Source organism: Somniosus microcephalus, chromosome 12 (genome assembly GCF_052327205.1).
Source record: "Somniosus microcephalus isolate GS21.2 chromosome 12, FLI_Smic_1.0, whole genome shotgun sequence".
NCBI classification, from domain to species: Eukaryota; Metazoa; Chordata; class Chondrichthyes; order Squaliformes; family Somniosidae; genus Somniosus; species Somniosus microcephalus.
The window spans coordinates 55,150,184-55,168,083 of NC_140998.1; the positions used below are offsets into that span (position 1 = coordinate 55,150,184).

General features: G+C 46.7%; 1 protein-coding gene across 1 annotated transcript in view; it reads left to right on the forward strand.

Moving 5' to 3' along the window:
- The first annotated feature begins 163 nt into the window (after positions 1 to 163).
- Positions 164 to 17,900, forward strand: part of togaram1 (TOG array regulator of axonemal microtubules 1) — a 135,831-nt gene continuing 118,094 nt past the window's right edge. Inside the window, 2 exon segments of the mRNA XM_086002900.1 lie at positions 164 to 681; positions 683 to 2,576. Of these exon segments, the coding sequence (XP_085859026.1) occupies positions 545 to 681; positions 683 to 2,576 (2,031 nt within the window). The 5' untranslated portion in view covers positions 164 to 544.

Consider the following 17,900-nt stretch of genomic DNA (forward strand, 5'->3'; position numbering starts at 1 on the left):
GTCCTCCAGGAGCGCAAAGTGACTCTGGGAATTGTAGTTTTCATGCCCGCAGCGTTGCCTTATCAACGTGACGCTTTAGAACTACAATTCCCGGCATACTTTGTGCTATTGACGTACGGTGGGAGCGGGAGGGCAAAGGTGGTTAGCATCCGGGTCGGGGGTTGGCCTCTCTTCACTATGGAAGCGTTCTGTAGCGAGGGTTCGTTTTGTTCACGTGACTGGTTTGCCTGGTTACGGCCATTTTGATGCGAGTTTTTTTCAAACCGAGTGGGGGGCGCGATAGGTTCGGCAGTGCGCAGTCGCCGCGCGTGTGTGTGTATGCGCGCGGGAGGGACGAGACGAGACGGGGACGGTTTGTTATGAAGAAAAGTGAGGTTGCGGGAGTGACGGCGCTGTGTGGGCGGAGGTGAACGTGGTGATTATTATTGTACATAAAAGACAAATGTCATAAAAACCGCTTGAACGACGTCAGGGGAGAGGAAGGCATGAAGCCCTGGAGACGGCGGCGTTTCCAGTCGCTTGCGCTCGGCCGGGCGCCGCTTTCATGGCAGGTTCAGTTGCCGAGTTCATTCGGCCAGCGTTGAAGCACGAACAGCACCGCTACCCAAGTGCTAACCGCACTGAAGGCAAAGACGTGGCCGGCAGCGGCGGCAGCTCCCCCCGCAGGAGCGATACTCGTGATGTCGGCGAGCAGCAACGGCAGCCAAGCAGCCGCGGTGCTTCCCAGCTCCCCGGCGGTTAACATGGAAGAAGATGCCATTCTTCGGCAGCTCAGCAGCCAGACTCTGACCAAACGCACCGAGGCACTCCAAGCCCTCCGTGCCAACGTCAGGCAAAACGCAGGGAGGTTGGTCTTTGACAACAAGAAAACTCTCTTCTCAACTTTAAGCGAAGTGCTGGTAGACGGGAGAAGGGAAGTCAAAGTCTCCTGCATTCAGCTGATCTCAGAAATTATCCAAGGATCGGATTCGGATCTGAATTACTGTAGGGCTGCCGTGCTACCCAAGCTGATATGGAGTCTCCGGGACGACAGCCCGACCGTGCGCAAAGAGCTGGTGCAAACTTTGCATGTATATTTAAAATGTTCTATCATCTCCAAGGACGTTTTCTGGGCTTTGATAGAGCATGGGCTTGAAAACCACGATCCTGTTGTTCGGAAAGCAACAACTATTATTTTACCCATCTTGCTTACTAAGGAATTCAACAGCGACAGTTTATTTGATGTAACCCTTTGTTTAGCTAAAAAACTAAATGGTAGTAGTCTGGATGACCCGTTCTCCGCATTTACAACTATGGGACATATAAAACACCATATCGGCGATGAAGAGTTCAACTCTTACTTAAAGCGTTTGCCACCGACCCTTAGAAGAGATTATAACAAATTAATGGAAATAAAATTTGAGCCACAGGCCAATTTGAATGGAGGTAACGTTCCTGAGCTGGAACAAAGTAGAAACTTCAAGGCAAGTTCGGGATTTCGTGGGAAATCCATCGGTAGCGGTAAAGATGCCTCTCAATTCCCCAGGCCAGGTTCGAAGGACCATAGTAACCTGGAGTTTAGAATAATTCCACAAGAATTATATGTTCGGCTTCTAGACCGGGAAGATTATAAGAGTAGAACGCACGCTGTTGAAGAACTAAAGAATGTTGTCGATGATTTTAATTTTATGACTGTGCCTTCTACAGCTATTTTAGGTTTTATTGGCTTTTTATGTACTTTGCTTGATGACTCAAATTTTAAAGTTGTACATGGTACATTGGAAATCATCAACTTACTGGTAGTTAAGTTAAATCATGGTGTGGTAAATTATCTCAAACCCATTACATCTGCAACAATAAAAGTACTAGGTGACAATAAAGTTGTCACCAAACAGGAATATATGAAAGTTTTTATGGGTTTAATGAAGCAGGTTGGTCCTCAAAAAGTACTTGATATGCTGCTCGACAATATAAAACACAAAAATTCTAGAGTAAGGGAAGAAATATTAAATATTGTCATTGCTTCACTTTTGACGTATCCAAGTGAAGATTTTGATTTGCCCAGTCTTTGTCATGTTGTTGCTCCAGCATTGACTGACTCCAAGAGAAAGATCCGCCATGCAGCTTTAGAGGCTTTTGCCATGTTAGCTTCATCCATTGGTTCTAACAAGACATTTTTAGTTAAGGCAGTGGATACTGTGGAGTTGCAGGAAGATGGAGATGGTGTGATGGCTGCAGTGCAAGCCAGACTAGCCAGAAGAACTCTGCCAAAATTAACTCCTCAAGGACTTGTGGAATATGCGATACCTATGCCATCTTCTGCCCACGGTAGAGGGATACAGATGCCATTAGGAGCAGATACTGAGTGGCTGCTGGCTAGTGGAAGAACCCAGAGTGCACACAGTTACCATGGTGATCATGAGACTCATTCTTTGGGCTACGGATCACCTAGCCCCAATACAGATGAATATACCTCATTCAGAAGAGTATTAAGCGCTGGCCGAGGGAAGAACAAATTACCGTGGGAGCACACCAGCTCGGCTACCAGGGGGTCTGGTCAGCAAACTAGGTTTTCCAATACGGCTCCTGCAGAGCAGGTAAGATTTGGCGCACCTAGATTCCGTTAGCCGTAATGGAGCTGCTAATAATCTGAAAGATAAAATGTGTGGTTTTGATTTTATATTGTGCCGAAGAGTACAAATAAATAATTCAGTGACTTTGATCTTCCAAAGTAGTCCAAATGGACACAAGTTATTGATTTGAAATTTAACACTGAGAACTGGTGTTTTTGGGAGGGGGGTTGAAATCTTTCTATCTTGCTGAATCGTGGACATAACTGTGGTTGCCATCTGCCAGCCCTGTTCTGAGAGGTTGATGTAAGTAGCATGGAGATAACTCCTTTGCTGGTTTTTCCGCCTCAGAATCATGTGGCTGAAATCAAGAGCTCAGCAGCGTGCAAAGCAGAACCTACATCCCACCGCTGCTTGGTTCTGCAACCTACTGCACCACTGTGTGCTGTTCAAACACTGCGACTTTGATCTAGTGGTAACGCAGCCCAATCCTAAACCTGAACAAAAAGAATTATAACTGATTTTAACTTGTCAAAATAACGGTTTTTGCTTATGACAATAGATAGATATAGTTGAGGGATGAAACTGTTTGTCATGTAACATTCTTAAATTCCAGCCTCTAAACAGCTTCTGTACAGTAGCCCCTGGCATCAATTCATTTATTTTTAAAGACATTTTCAATTTGGATGTACCATATTGGACTTGCCTAGTGGTAGTCATTAACTGCTTTATTTATTAGCTTTTGGTCACCGGTTATAGAGTCATAGAGTTATACAGCACAGAAAGAGGCCCTTCAGCCCATCGCATCCGCGCCGGCTATCAAGCCCTGCCTAATCTAATCCCATTTTCCAGCATTTGGTCCGTAGCCTTGTATGCTATGGCATTTCAAGTGCTCATCCAAATGCTTCTTGAATGTTCACAGAATCACAGAATCTACAGTGCAGATCGAGGCCATTTCGGCCCATCGAGCCTGCACCGACACATATCCCACCCTATTCCTGTAACCCCATGTATTTAATCTCCTAACACTAAGGGTCAATTTATCAGAGCCAAATCAACCTAACCTGCACATCTTTGGACTGTGGGAGGAAACCGGAGCACCCGGAGGAAACCCACGCAGACACGGGGAGAATGTGCAAACTCCACACAGACAGTCGCCTGAGGCCAGATTTGAACCCGGGTCCCTGGCGCTGTGAGGCAACAGTTGTGAGGGTTCCTGCCTCCACCACCCTTTCAGGCAGTGAGTTCCAGATTCCAACCACCCTCTGGGTGAAAAAGTTCTTCCTCAAATTCCCTCTAAATCTCCTGCCCCTTACCTTGAATCTATGCCCCCTTGTTATTGACCCCTCTACTAAGGGGAAAAGTTCCTTTCTATCCACCCTATCGATGCCCCTCATAATTTTGTATACCTCAATCAGGTCCCCCCTCAGCCTTCTCTGCTCCAAGGAAAACAACCCCAGCCTGTCCAGTCTTCATAGCTGAAGCGCTCCAGCCCAGGTAACATCCTGGTAAATCTCCTCTGCACCCTCTCCAAAGCATCTCGCATCCTTCCTATAGTGTGGCGACCAGAACTGCACACAGTACTCCAGCTGTGGCCTTACCAGTGTTTTGTACAGCTCCATCATAACCTCCCTGCTCTTGCCTTCATTAGCCGAGGCATAGAATATAAGTATCCCATATGCCTTTTTAACCACCTTATTCACCTGTTCTGCTGCCTTCAGGGATCGATGTACATGCACACCAAGGTCCCTCTGATCCTCTGTCTTTCCTAGGGTCTTACCATTCATTGTGTATTCCCTTGCCTTGTTAGTCCGTCCAAAATGCATCACCTCACACTTTTCAGGGTTAAATTCCATTTGCCACTGTTCCGCCCATCTGACCAACCCATCTATATCGTCCTGTAGCCTGAGGCTTCCCGCCTCGCTATTTACCACCCCACCAATTTTCGTCTCATCTGCAAACTTGCTGATCATACCTTTTACATTCACATCCAAATCATTAATGTAGACCACAAACAGCAAGGAACCCAGCACCGATCCCTGCGGTACCCCACTGGACACAGGCTTCCAGTCACACAAACAACCTTCCACCATCACCCTCTGCCTTCTGCCACTAAGCCAGTTTTGGATCCAATGTGCCAAGGCACCCTGGATCCCATGGGCTCTTACCTTCTTGACCAGTCTCCTATGCGGGACTTTATCAAAAGCCTTACTGAAATCCATGTAAACCACATCCACTGCACTCCCCTCATCCACACACCTAGTCACCCCCTTGAAAAATTCAATCAAATTGGTCAGACATGATCTTCCCTTGACAAAGCAATGCTGGCTATCCCTAATTAATCCTTGCCTCTCCAAGTGGAGACTAATTCTGTCCCTCAGAAGTTTTTCCAATAATTTCCCTACCACTGATAGGCTCACTGGCCTGTAATTCCCTGGTTTATCCCTACTACCCTTCTTGAATAATGGTACTACGTTAGCTGTTCTCCAGTCCTCTGGCACATCCCCTGTGGCCAGAGAGGTTCTGAAAATTTGTGTCAGAGCCCCTGCAATCTCCTCCTTTGCCTCACACAGCAGCCTGGGGATTTATCCACTTTTAAGCCTGCTAAAACCACTAGTACCTCCTCCCTCTCGATGCTAATATGTTCAGGTATATCACAGTCCCCCTGCCCGATTTCTATGTCCACATCGTCCTTCTCCATAGTGAACACAGATGCAAAAAATTCATTTAAAACCCCACCTACATCCTCTGGCTCTACACACAGTTTGCCACTTTGGTCCCTAATGGGCCCTACTCTTTCCCTAGTTATCCTCTTGCCCTTAATATACTTATAAAACACCTTAGGGTTTTCCTTTATTTTGCTCGCCAGTGTTATTTCATGGCCCCTCCTCGCTCTCCTAATTTCTTTTTTAAGTATCCCCCTGCACTTTTTATACTCCTCCTAGGGCTTCCTCTGTCTTTAGTCCTTTGTATCTGCCAAAAGCCCCCCTTTTTTTCCTAATCCATTCTCGTATATCCCTTGACATCCAAGGTTCCCTGGGCTTGTTGGCCCCACCCTTGACCTTTACGGGAACATGTTGCCATTGTACTCACTCAATTTCCTTTCTGAAAGACTCCCATTGCTCTGATGTGGATTTTCCTTCAAGTAGCTGATCCCAGTCCACATTGGCCAGATCCTGCCTTATCATATTAAAATCGGCCTTCCCCCAATTTAGAACCTTTATTTCCGGTCCATCCTTGTCCTTTTCCATGACTACCTTAAATCTCACCGAATTATGGTCACTGTCACCAAAGTGCTCACCTACTAACACTTCTACCACTTGCCCGGCCACATTCCCTAGAATTAAGTCCAGCACCGCCCCCTCTTGTAGGCCTTTCTACATGCTGGCTCAAAAAGCTCTCCTGGATGCACTTTAAGAATTCTACACCCTCTAAGCCTTTCACACTCTGACTATCCCAGTTAATATTGGGGAAGTTGAAATCCCCCACTATAATTACCCTATTATTTGCACACTTCTGAGATGTGCCTACATATCTGTTCCTCTATCTCCCCCTGGCTGTTTGGGGGCCTATAGTACACTCCCAGCAAAGTGCTAGCCCCCTTTTTGTTTAAGTTCAACCCATATGGCCTCATTAGAGGAACCTGTTAATATATCATCCCTCCTTACAGCAGTAATTGTCTCCTTAATTAATATTGCAACACCCCCCCCCCCCCCCCCTCTGTCTCGCCTGAAGATTCTATACCCTGGAATATTGAGCTGCCAGTCTTGCCCCTCCCTCAACCATGTCTCCGTGATAGCAACAATATCATACTCCCATGTGTTCATCAACAACTTCAGTTCATCCACCTTATTCGTAAGACTCCGTGCATTAAAATAAATGCCATATAGCCTTGCCCTACTCCCTTGTGCCGTTACATATTTGCTCTGCCTTCCAGTCTGACTTACTTTTTCCTCTATATTTGGCTGTACATCACCCCCTATTATAGCTCCACTCTGTATCCCATCCCCCTGCCAAGTTAGTTTAAACCCCCCCGAACAGCGTTAGCAAACCTCCCCGCAAGGATATTTGTCCCGTTCTGGTTCAGGTGCAACCCGTCCGACTTGTACAAGTCCCACCTTCCCCAGAAGCAGGCCCAGTGATCCAGGAAACTAAAGCCCTCCCTCCTGCACCAACTCTTTAGCCACGCATTCATCTGCTCTATTCTCCTATTCCTATACTCACTAGCACGTGGCACCGGGAGTAATCCAGAGATTACAACCTTTGAGGTCCTACTCTTTAATCTGCTACCTAGCTCCCTAAATTCTTGCTGCAGGACCTCATCCCTCTTCCTACCCATGTCATTGGTCCCAATGTGAACCACGACCTCTGACTGTTCATCCTCCCCCTTCAGAATGCCCTGCAGCCGTTCAGTGACATCCTTGACCCTGGCACCAGGGAGGCAACAAACCATCCTGGAGTCACGTCTACGGCCACAGAAACGCCTATCTGTTCCCCTTACGATAGAATCCCCTACCACTATTGCTCTCCCACTCTTTTTCCTCCCTTCCTGAGCAGCAGAAGCACCCCAGGTGCCAGGAAGTTGGCTGCTGCTGCCTTCCTCTGGTAAGTCATCCCCCTCAACGGTATCCAAATCACTATACCTGTTTGAGAGGGGGATGTCCACAGGGGACCCCTGCACTACCTGCCTGCTTCTACTGCTCCGCCTGATGGTCACCCATTTCCCTTCTGCCTGTGCAGCCCTTACCTGCGGTGTGACCAACTCACTAAACGTGTTACTCACGACCCTCTCAGCATCGTGAATGCTCCAAAACTCATCCATCCGCAGCTCCAGTGCCGCAATGCGGTCTACTAGTAGCTGCAGCTGGATACATTTCTGGCGCACATGGTCGTCAGGGACACAGGCAGCGTCCCTGAATTCCCACATAGAGCAAGAGGAGCATAACACGGGGCTGGGCTGTCCTGACATGACTTACCCTTTAATTAATTTAAATTAATTCAATACCACCAATTAAAGATATACACTAGGGCGCTTGTATGGTTTACCAACAGTCCCCGCTACACCAGAAAGACCTTGGCAACTATAAACCAGAGTTAAAGTTTAAAAAATAGAGGAATACTCACCAACCAATCACTTACCTGCTCCCTGGTGACGTCACACTCTGATTACTTTTTACCCCTCTCCCCACTGCTGAGTTGGTAAGCCTCGCTGCTGCCGCCGCTTTTATACCTCGCCGGTCGCTGCTCTCCCCCAGGTCCAGCCGCTGTGGTCGGGCCTCGCTGCTGCTGCCGCTTTTATACCTCGCCGGTCGCTGTGGTCGGGCCTCGCTGCTGCTGCCGCTTTTATACCTCACCGGTCGCTGCTCTTCCCCCCAGGTCCAGCCGCTGTGGTCGGGCCTCGCTGCTGCCGCCGCTTTTATATCTCGCTGGTCGCTGCTCTCCCCCAGGTCCAGCCGCTGTGGTCGGGCCTCGCTGCTGCCGCCGCTTTTATACCTCGCCAGTCGCTGCTCTCCCCCAGGTCCAGCCGCTGTGGTCGGGCCTCGTTCGCTGCTGCCGCTTTTATACCTCGCCGGTCACTGCTCTCCCCCAGGTCCAGCCGCTGTGTGAAGGTTCCACCTAAGTGAGCATTTTTTATCAGATTTTGCAAAATGCATTTTTGCTATTGATTTTTTTATGTGCATCGATGATCATTCTACTGAAGGAAAGGTAAAAACTACAAAAATTCTAATTTCCAGTGTTTCACATTGCAGAAATGCTTACCCTGACTTTATTAGCAGGTGATAAAGTTCTGTTTATGCATCCCCCAAAGTTTGCCACAAACTTATTGGGACTATTGAGTCTTCCCTTCTTAGGCAGTCCCTCGGAACCGAGGATGACTTGCTTCCACATTAAAAATGAGTTCCCAGGTGACTGATGAGTCCAATGTGGGACCTACAGTCTCTGTCACAGGTGGGGCAGACGGTGGTTGAAGGGGCGGGTGGGTGGGGTGCTTGGGTTGACGTGCGCTCCTTGCGCTGCTTCCGCTTGCTCCCGGCGAAGAGACTCGAGGTGTTCGGCACCTTCCCGGATGCTTCTCCTCCACTTTGTGCGGACCGCACAAAGACTATTGAGTACCGCAGTATAAGATGCAGTATTTAGTCTAACTGGAAATATTATTGAGACGCCTACCCATTTAATAGATTGTAGCCAAAACTACATACTTGTTGAGGGTTATGTGTGGTGGGGGCGAAGCACCAGAGAGTGGGATTTGTTTTGAATTGAAGTAGTAAAGAGCAGGTACAAATGCAGTCAGCCAAATGACCTAATTTGGTGCTATAAACTTGTATGGTTCTTTATCGTGCACAGCACCAGGCAATTCTCATCTTCAGCTAGCAAGGATATCTAGTGTAAGAATTGGTGATGAAACCCAAAGTTCTGATTCCCTTAATGACACAAGATGAAGCGCTTCCATCTATATACGTGTTTGCAAAATAAATTTGTTTAAATACATATTTAATTTTTCAAATTTGCATACATAAAAAGCTGCTCATTGTTCTCCTGTTGGAAGAGGACTTTGACACTTGCCAAGAGCAGATGGAGCAAATTGAAGTAAACATAATGTGTGGTTCCAGTTGTTATGAAATTGAAGGGCATGTCTCCAGATAGGCCAGGTTCTCAGAAAACCATGGTTTTCCCAATGGTTTCAGCACTTGTGAAAGAGTGTCAGTCATGTCTCGCCACATACAAAAACATTCCTTTTTGAGAAGAGAGAAGCTGTCATGTCTCAATCCATCTGGCAGAACTGAGTTTGTATATTCTTTCCTGAATTCAGCTACACTTGCCAACATTTTTTTATGGTCATAGAAATTTGAATAGTTTGGATCCTTTTTGATGTCTAACTGAAATGTTACCTCATTGATTTAGGTATGAATCAATTTCTTCTGATGGCCTAGTGCGTAAAGATGTAGCACTAAGACAAGAAGGTATGAGAAGGTCCCAGGTTATCTGACCTCAGTCGGGGTAGCAGTTGGTGGTCTACAATGGGCCTCGGTGCCCCTGTGGTAGACAGGGGAAAATCAGCCAAGTTTCATGTTCCTGATTGCAAAAGTGTGTATGTATGGATATTTGATGAGAACAAAATATGGCATGGCTATATGGCAGGCCTATATGGCCAAAAGGCCTGCTGACACTTGCTGTACCCCAGCATAAGTTGGTACCTACAGGAAGGATGGGGGAGGACAGAAAATTGGGAGGATACATATGATTTAGGTCTAATGTTGCCAAAATACTTCAACTGTTTAGCTGCTTTGTGCTGTTACAAGAATTCCTATTTATAAAACCCAAATTCTCTCGGCCTTTATTATGTCTTTATCTGCACTTGCACTTTCAAGGAATTATGTATTTTTACCCCTTTGTTAATTCTGCATGGGCTGCCTTCAGAGCCAGCACTGTAATATAAACGGCGTGGCATACAAGCTTTGAGGCACCGAACACCATCTGAAGAGACGGTTTCACTTCATGGTTCTAGAAGCAAAGCACCACCAGCAACAAAAGTAAATACCCACCAGGGGAGCTGGACAACGCACTGCCATTTTGATCCATTCGCGAGTAAGCTGAGGTCTCAGTTGCTTATCCAGGCCAACAGCAAGGTTTCACATTGCTGGCCTTATGAACCTTTTCTGACATTGGGGAAGGTTGATGGCCAGAAACTGTTACACTTGGGTCTTCTGAACAGCTGCACATGTATAGAGTTTGGGCAGCACAGTTGCTGCAGTGATCACATTGAAAGAGGTTTTGTAATATAAATAGGGTGCTGATGTAAATTTTAAATAGTTTATGGAAGCAAATTTTGGTCCAACACACACTTCCTGTTGGCTGGCCTATAAATGAGAAAGGGCACCAAGCTGTGTAGAGTTCTGCAATTCATACCAATCACTATACCCACTACTGATGTGGAACAGAAATGAGGGTGAGTAAAATCACCATTATTGGAAAAACGCTACTGCAACAACTCAAAGTAGCTTTTTAAAGCAACCTGCTTCTGGGTCTCAGCCAGCTGTTTGTTTTAAAATGCTGTTAACTGAGGACTCTGCATGTTCTTGTCCACCTTACAGTCTGGCCCATTTTCTCAAACTGCATAATCTAAAGGGGCATTTTTTATAGGCTGCTCATCTTATCTGTGTTGCTGTACTTTTACTTGATAGTGGTAAACTGGCTGGGTTGAAGATTTCCAAAGATAAGGTATAGGAAGAGCACATCTATCTATATATATAAATCGGTACTTCTGTCTATATGTCTGTCTGTCTGTCATCGCGTGTGCTTACGGGTATGCACTCGAAAGTTACAGGGCGTACCTACGCGCGCGTTACCTCCAAAGAAAGCTTACGCTTCCGAGACGGTTTTAAGCGTATTTACGTTTCGGCCGGGCTAAAATTGCGCCCGCGGTATCCCAAAAACCTTCAACATTCTGCTCATTATCCGCTCATTAGCGACAGAGTGACCTCGAGCTCGACCAATCGTACGCCGGGTTGCTGGCGTGTGCCGCCGGGCCAATCGGTGCGCGTGTGGCCGGGCTTTATCGTTCTGAACCGAGGTGAGTCGCCGCCATCTTGATTCCAAACTTTTCCTTTCGTTTTCCCGCTTTCTGCGTCTTTATAAAAAAAAAAAAACCGTTGCTTTTAAAACACATATTGTTTTTTAAAAAAATGATTTAGAAAGTAATTAACTTATCTAATCTCATTAATTTTCCTACCTTCCCCGTTTTTCCAGGTAGGCCTAGAAGCCTCGGCGTCTCCTCCGCACCCACGCCCGAGCTAGGCAACTCCCAGTCCCACTCGAAGGCTGGAGGGCCGAGCCTCAGCCCAGCGCCGCTAGGGTGCGCGCGCAGCAGGAGCTGAGACGTCTCTCTCTGCCGGGGCTTGCTGAGCGTCCAGCGTTACCCTGGCAACCGGGCCCGCCGGACGTCTCGCACAGCCGCAATCGGCGGTCTTCACCTCGGGGGGAGGGGGGGGCGGCCGCGACCCTCGGGGGGGGGGGGGGGCGCGCGCGCGCAGCAGGAGCAGCTGAGACGCGGCGTGTCTCTCTCTGGCTTGGTCAGCGTCACGGTTGCCCTGGCAACCGGGCCCGCCGGCCGAGAGAGACGCCGCGTCTCAGCTCCTGCTGCGCGCGCAATCGGCGGTCTTCACCTCGGGGGGGGGGGGGGGCGCCCGCCGCCCCCCCCCCCCCGCCCTCCCTCCCTTCCTCGCCCTCCCTCCCTTCCCCGCCCCCCCTCGCCCTCCCCTCCCCTCCCTCTCTTCCCCCCCAGTCGCTCTCTCTCTTCCCCCCCAGTCGCTCTCTCTCTTCCCCCCAGTCGCTCTCTCTCTTCCCCCCAGTCGCTCTCTCTCTTCCCCCCAGTCGCTCTCTCTCTTCCCCCCAGTCGCTCTCTCTCTTCCCCCCAGTCGCTCTCTCTCTTCCCCCCAGTCGCTCTCTCTCTTCCCCCCAGTCGCTCTCTCTCTTCCCCCCAGTCGCTCTCTCTCTTCCCCCCAGTCGCTCTCTCTCTTCCCCCCAGTCGCTCTCTCTCTTCCCCCCAGTCGCTCTCTCTCTTCCCCCCAGTCGCTCTCTCTCTTCCCCCCAGTCGCTCTCTCTCTTCCCCCCAGTCGCTCTCTCTCTTCCCCCCAGTCGCTCTCTCTCTTCCCCCCAGTCGCTCTCTCTCTTCCCCCCAGTCGCTCTCTCTCTTCCCCCCAGTCGCTCTCTCTCTTCCCCCCAGTCGCTCTCTCTCTTCCCCCCAGTCGCTCTCTCTCTTCCCCCCAGTCGCTCTCTCTCTTCCCCCCAGTCGCTCTCTCTCTTCCCCCCAGTCGCTCTCTCTCTTCCCCCCAGTCGCTCTCTCTCTTCCCCCCAGTCGCTCTCTCTCTTCCCCCCAGTCGCTCTCTCTCTTCCCCCCAGTCGCTCTCTCTCTTCCCCCCAGTCGCTCTCTCTCTTCCCCCCAGTCGCTCTCTCTCTTCCCCCCAGTCGCTCTCTCTCTTCCCCCCCAGTCGCTCTCTCTCTTCCCCCCCAGTCGCTCTCTCTCTTCCCCCCCAGTCGCTCTCTCTCTTCCCCCCCAGTCGCTCTCTCTCTTCCCCCCCAGTCGCTCTCTCTCTTCCCCCCCAGTCGCTCTCTCTCTTCCCCCCCAGTCGCTCTCTCTCTTCCCCCCCAGTCGCTCTCTCTCTTCCCCCCAGTCGCTCTCTCTCTTCCCCCCAGTCGCTCTCTCTCTTCCCCCCAGTCGCTCTCTCTCTTCCCCCCCAGTCGCTCTCTCTCTTCCCCCCCAGTCGCTCTCTCTCTTCCCCCCCAGTCGCTCTCTCTCTTCCCCCCCAGTCGCTCTCTCTCTTCCCCCCCAGTCGCTCTCTCTCTTCCCCCCCAGTCGCTCTCTCTCTTCCCCCCCAGTCGCTCTCTCTCTTCCCCCCCAGTCGCTCTCTCTCTTCCCCCCAGTCGCTCTCTCTCTTCCCCCCAGTCGCTCTCTCTCTTCCCCCCAGTCGCTCTCTCTCTTCCCCCCCAGTCGCTCTCTCTCTTCCCCCCCAGTCGCTCTCTCTCTTCCCCCCCAGTCGCTCTCTCTCTTCCCCCCCAGTCGCTCTCTCTCTTCCCCCCCAGTCGCTCTCTCTCTTCCCCCCCAGTCGCTCTCTCTCTTCCCCCCCAGTCGCTCTCTCTCTTCCCCCCCAGTCGCTCTCTCTCTTCCCCCCAGTCGCTCTCTCTCTTCCCCCCAGTCGCTCTCTCTCTTCCCCCCAGTCGCTCTCTCTCTTCCCCCCAGTCGCGCGCTCTCTTCCCCCCCAGTCGCTCTCTCTCTCTCTTCCAACAACAACATGCCCTCGAAAAAGCCTCGGCACCGCCGGGCACTTCAGCTAGTTTTATTTATATAAATAAAAATCATTGTCTTTAAAAAGTACTGTTCGAATTGAAGCAGGTAAGTTAGAATGTCTTAACCATTTTTAAACTCTTGTCAAAGAAAGAACTTGAACGTATTTAGTGCCTTTAACAGCCTCGGATGTCCCAAAGCACTTTACAGCCAATTAATTACTTTTGAAGTGTAGTCACCGTTGTAATGTAGGGAAATGCGGCAGCCCATTTGCGCACAGTAAGGTTCCATGGGAAACTAGGACTCGCCTATGACAGTAATGTGAAATACAGAAGCCAAAAATATTTGGAATAAAAAGGGTAAAAGAACCCAGAAATGTAAGAGTTATATAGCAGATGACCAGGTCACATTGCCTGTTGATGCAGGAGCTCATTCTGCTGTGGAGTAGTAGAATGTGTGTTTATCATTTTCTCCATACAGAGTTCTCCGTCTCAGCAAAACTTTATAGAGGGAGGTGCATCCTTACTGGAAGGTGATATTGAAGGCCGAGGTGATACCGCACACCTCCTCTTGGCTAGTTGACACAGCAGCATTGGGAATACTGCAGTGCCTAAAGATTACAAGAAGCTGGAAATAGTAAATTGCTGACCCTGTTTATGCAGTATTACAGTGAGTGTGTGTTTATATATTATGTGGGAGTTACAGAATTATTTGTCTATTTGGGCTCCTACCAAATTGCAGAAACTTACTATGTCGGTTAGCCTGTCCAGTTATTTTCCTTCCTGTATCTGTATAGCGGGGCTTTTTCCCTGTGAAACATAAAAGCACTGCATTTACCAACAGCAAAATGCGGGTGAACAAGAATATGCAGTAGCTGGAACAGAAGCACGAAAATCTTTGTTGATTTGTTAATTTATATAAAAACTAGGACCTCTCATTAATTGTTTGCTTTATTAGGGTGTATGTGTGTTTATGGCTTTGGTTGCATTTTCATCAGTTTTAAATTTGGTTGGTGAAGCATTTTTTTAAATAGCAGCTACAGCTTTAAATTGGCTTTTTCATATTAAAATCCATCTTCAGTAATACAGGTAGTAACCTAAATAATACTCTGTTGAAGGCCAGGACCTTTTCTGCCTTTTATATTCTTGCCTCTGCTGAAGATATTTTGTTCAGTGAAGCCATAGAGTGCTTCAGTTGTATCTAAGCAACACTGGCAGAATACATAAAGATTATCTGACACTGTGAAGATGTGTGTTCACACTCGAATGAGACTAGCAATTTATTATTAAATAGTTAACAATTTTATAAGTAACCATTTACTGGTTAAAAGTTTAATGTTTTTTAAAATATAATGGACCTGAAATTGTGGTCGGAGGATTCCTACAGGCGAATGCCTCCGATCCGCAAGAAAAGTACGCACCTAACCTGGTGCCTCTGTATCTTCGGATTCTTGTGGTCCTGGGCCTGCAGGCGTATGCCTGCATAAAAGGCCCACTTATCCCAGGAGTGCACACGGTTCGCAAGCATCCTGGGATCACGTGGGCTGTCCCAACCAATCGAAAAGCGGGATTCCCATTATGCTCACGGGGATTCCATTTACGCACAGAATCCCCATAAGCATAATAGGAATGACATAAAAAATACATTTTCACACAACCTAAATAAAAATAAATCATCATGTTTAAAATTAATTAAAATACAATTTAATTAAACAATTAAAACAAAAATGTAATTTTTTGAAAAATAAATGTAAACCTTTTTAAAGGGGTCAAAAGTAACCTAAACTAAATATTTATTTAAACCCTTACGCTGGTAAAAGAAGACCCTATGCCTGCTTTTACCAGGTGTAAGAGTTTCGTGGGCATTCGTTGGGCAAATAGCCCAACTCTCCGCCAGCGAATGTCCATTTCCTGTGTATGCGGATGATCTGTCAAGCTGAAACTTGACAGATTGCAAGTTTGGATTTTCACACGTGCGGAAACTCAGAACTTGCGGGGCACTTACGACTACGTGTGCGTACACGGTCATAGGCCCCGTAAAACCCGGGCCATTATATTTGAGCTGGTGAGCTAAAACAATAATGCTTTAAAAATCATAATTAATTTTATTTATGTTTGGTCCTAAATTACTTCATTTTTCAATTTCCATTACTATCTCATAATATATTGTATCTTTTTATGGGGAGATTTCCTGCTTTGGCATTCCCAGTGCGTGTTGCAACGGCCAAAGCAGAATATCTCCCCTCTAATTGTATTCTAAGGATTAAGTGCATGTATTGAGGATACCAGCAAGACTTGCTAACAAATATTTGTTCGGCAAATAATTGACAGATATAAAGTTCAAAGACCACTTCATAACTAGAATGTTATACTGAACTAAATACTTAGATATGCCCAGTAAATTCCATCAGTATCTTGGACAGCTTAAATTGGTGTGTTGGTAATGTTATCATGTAGTCTAGCCACCATTGATTTCATTAAGGAACAGGTAATTGGATTTTTTTTCAATTTAAATGTTGCTATTATATATTTACCAAGCCAAAAAAAAAAACTAAAAATGTGTTTTTGTAGTTTTAGAAGGGTTTCATTTCACTTATCTGAATGGTAATGGTATGCTATCACCAGCAGCTGGGGTTTCTTTCCGGGCAGCAAGTAGAAATTACTGTATTGCTGATTACTTGGAGCTCTTGTTGAGTTTGTGCTCTAATACCCAAAATATATTAATTTAAAAAAATATTATTGATGGGTAACTTATCTTAAATGTCTCCTAGCACATTCTGTAAGGCGGAGTCTGGGAAAGGTCAGACTGAACCTTGGCACAAATATACCTCTTCGAAATGGTGGGGGTGGCAAAGTTGCCAATTAACTTTTTTTCAGTGCCTCTAGTTGTGTGCAGTAGATTTCTAAGTTGGGGTAGGTGATGCATTAATGGTATAACTCTGCTCTGTCAATTCTTACTAGTTACGGTTTAACTGTGAACAAGTTATCTACAACTACAACTGTTAATTCTCTTGATTACCAGCAAAGAACAAGATAGGCTAGTGAATAAAAGTTTTGTTTTCTTCCTCCATCTCTGCGGTAACCATGCAGCACAAAAATGACCAGATTAACTATGCATTATGGTTGTCAGGCAAGTTCTTCTTTTGGGGTGGGGGATCTGTATTAAGTCATTTGTATGCGCATTTCACTGTTTTTAATCATATACCATATTAGCTAAGAAATTATTGATTCCCAATAATAAAAAATTGCTCTGCTGACATAATACACCTTTACACATACAGATATTAGTTGAAGGCAGCTTGTATTTATTATATTAAAAAAGACCAGCTTACCACAATATATTCTATAATAATGGGCTTCCCCATTTAGCAGTGAAGTCCATTATAGAATAAACATACATGCTGTCTGGATGGAGTAGGTGTGATGCCCTCAGGTGGATGTAAAAGATCCCGTGGCACTATTTTGAAGATGAGTGGGGGAGTTCTTCCCTGGCCAATATTTATCCCTCGATCAACATTACTTCAAAATAAACCAGATAATCAGGTCATTATCACATTGCTGTTTGTGGGACCTTGCTGTGTGCAAATTGGCTGCTGCATTTCCTACAAAATTGACTACACTTCATTGGCTGTGAAGTGCTTTGGGGCGTCCTGAGTTCATGAAAGGCGCTACATTAATGCGAGTTCTTTCTTTTGGCAGGCTGTGGGCTTTCTCTCGCTCCTGATTTTTAATGTCCATATAGTAAGCAAGTGCTAGAGTACATTTTAGTTGCCCAGCCACAATCTCACCGTTATTGGCTGATTGCAAGTGAGTTCGATGAACAAAACATTTTTTTTACTTGTTCTTTTTACTGTAGTGCATCCCAATAATCTGTAGGGAAATGAGTTTCTGCCAGTTAGTTGACGTTTTAAAAGTCAGTGAACCATGCTGTACAGCCACTTCAATTAAGCACGAGTAATTTGAAAGGCTATTTTGGTTGAGATGAGATCTTAAATTTCCATTGCACTTTTACTACCACTGTGATATATTTGGACACCCTTATCCCAGGGCAAACTGCTCATAATTTGGTACAAATTGGCAATCTAATTTAAAGAGGTTACAAGAATGGATATGTTTGGAGTTGCTTTTGAGATTGTTTAAAGCATATTATTGGGAGGTGGGGAGCTAACTCTAATACCCTAATGGTCTGTAATATAGTTGATCTGGGAGTGCTTGATGCTGGTATTGGGCACTATAAAAGTGGGAAAATATTTCAGATCCCAGTGCAGACATCTCCCATCTTCACATAAATTCACCCAAAGATATTAGAATGTAGATTTGATTGAGTTACAAAACAACCAACTGGAATTAATTTTGTTGGATTTGTCAAAGCAGAAATGATATGTTTTGAGAAACCAAAAAAGTTTTTACCCACTCGGGCCAAAACAGTGCTCTCTTTCTATAGCACTCCTCTAGGCTGATAGATCCATTAACAAATGACGCACAACTGGAGATCCTACATGTTGTTAAATACTGTTTTCTCGTTAGAAAATTGTGAAGCCGGAACTGTTCAATCTACCAAGCCAACAT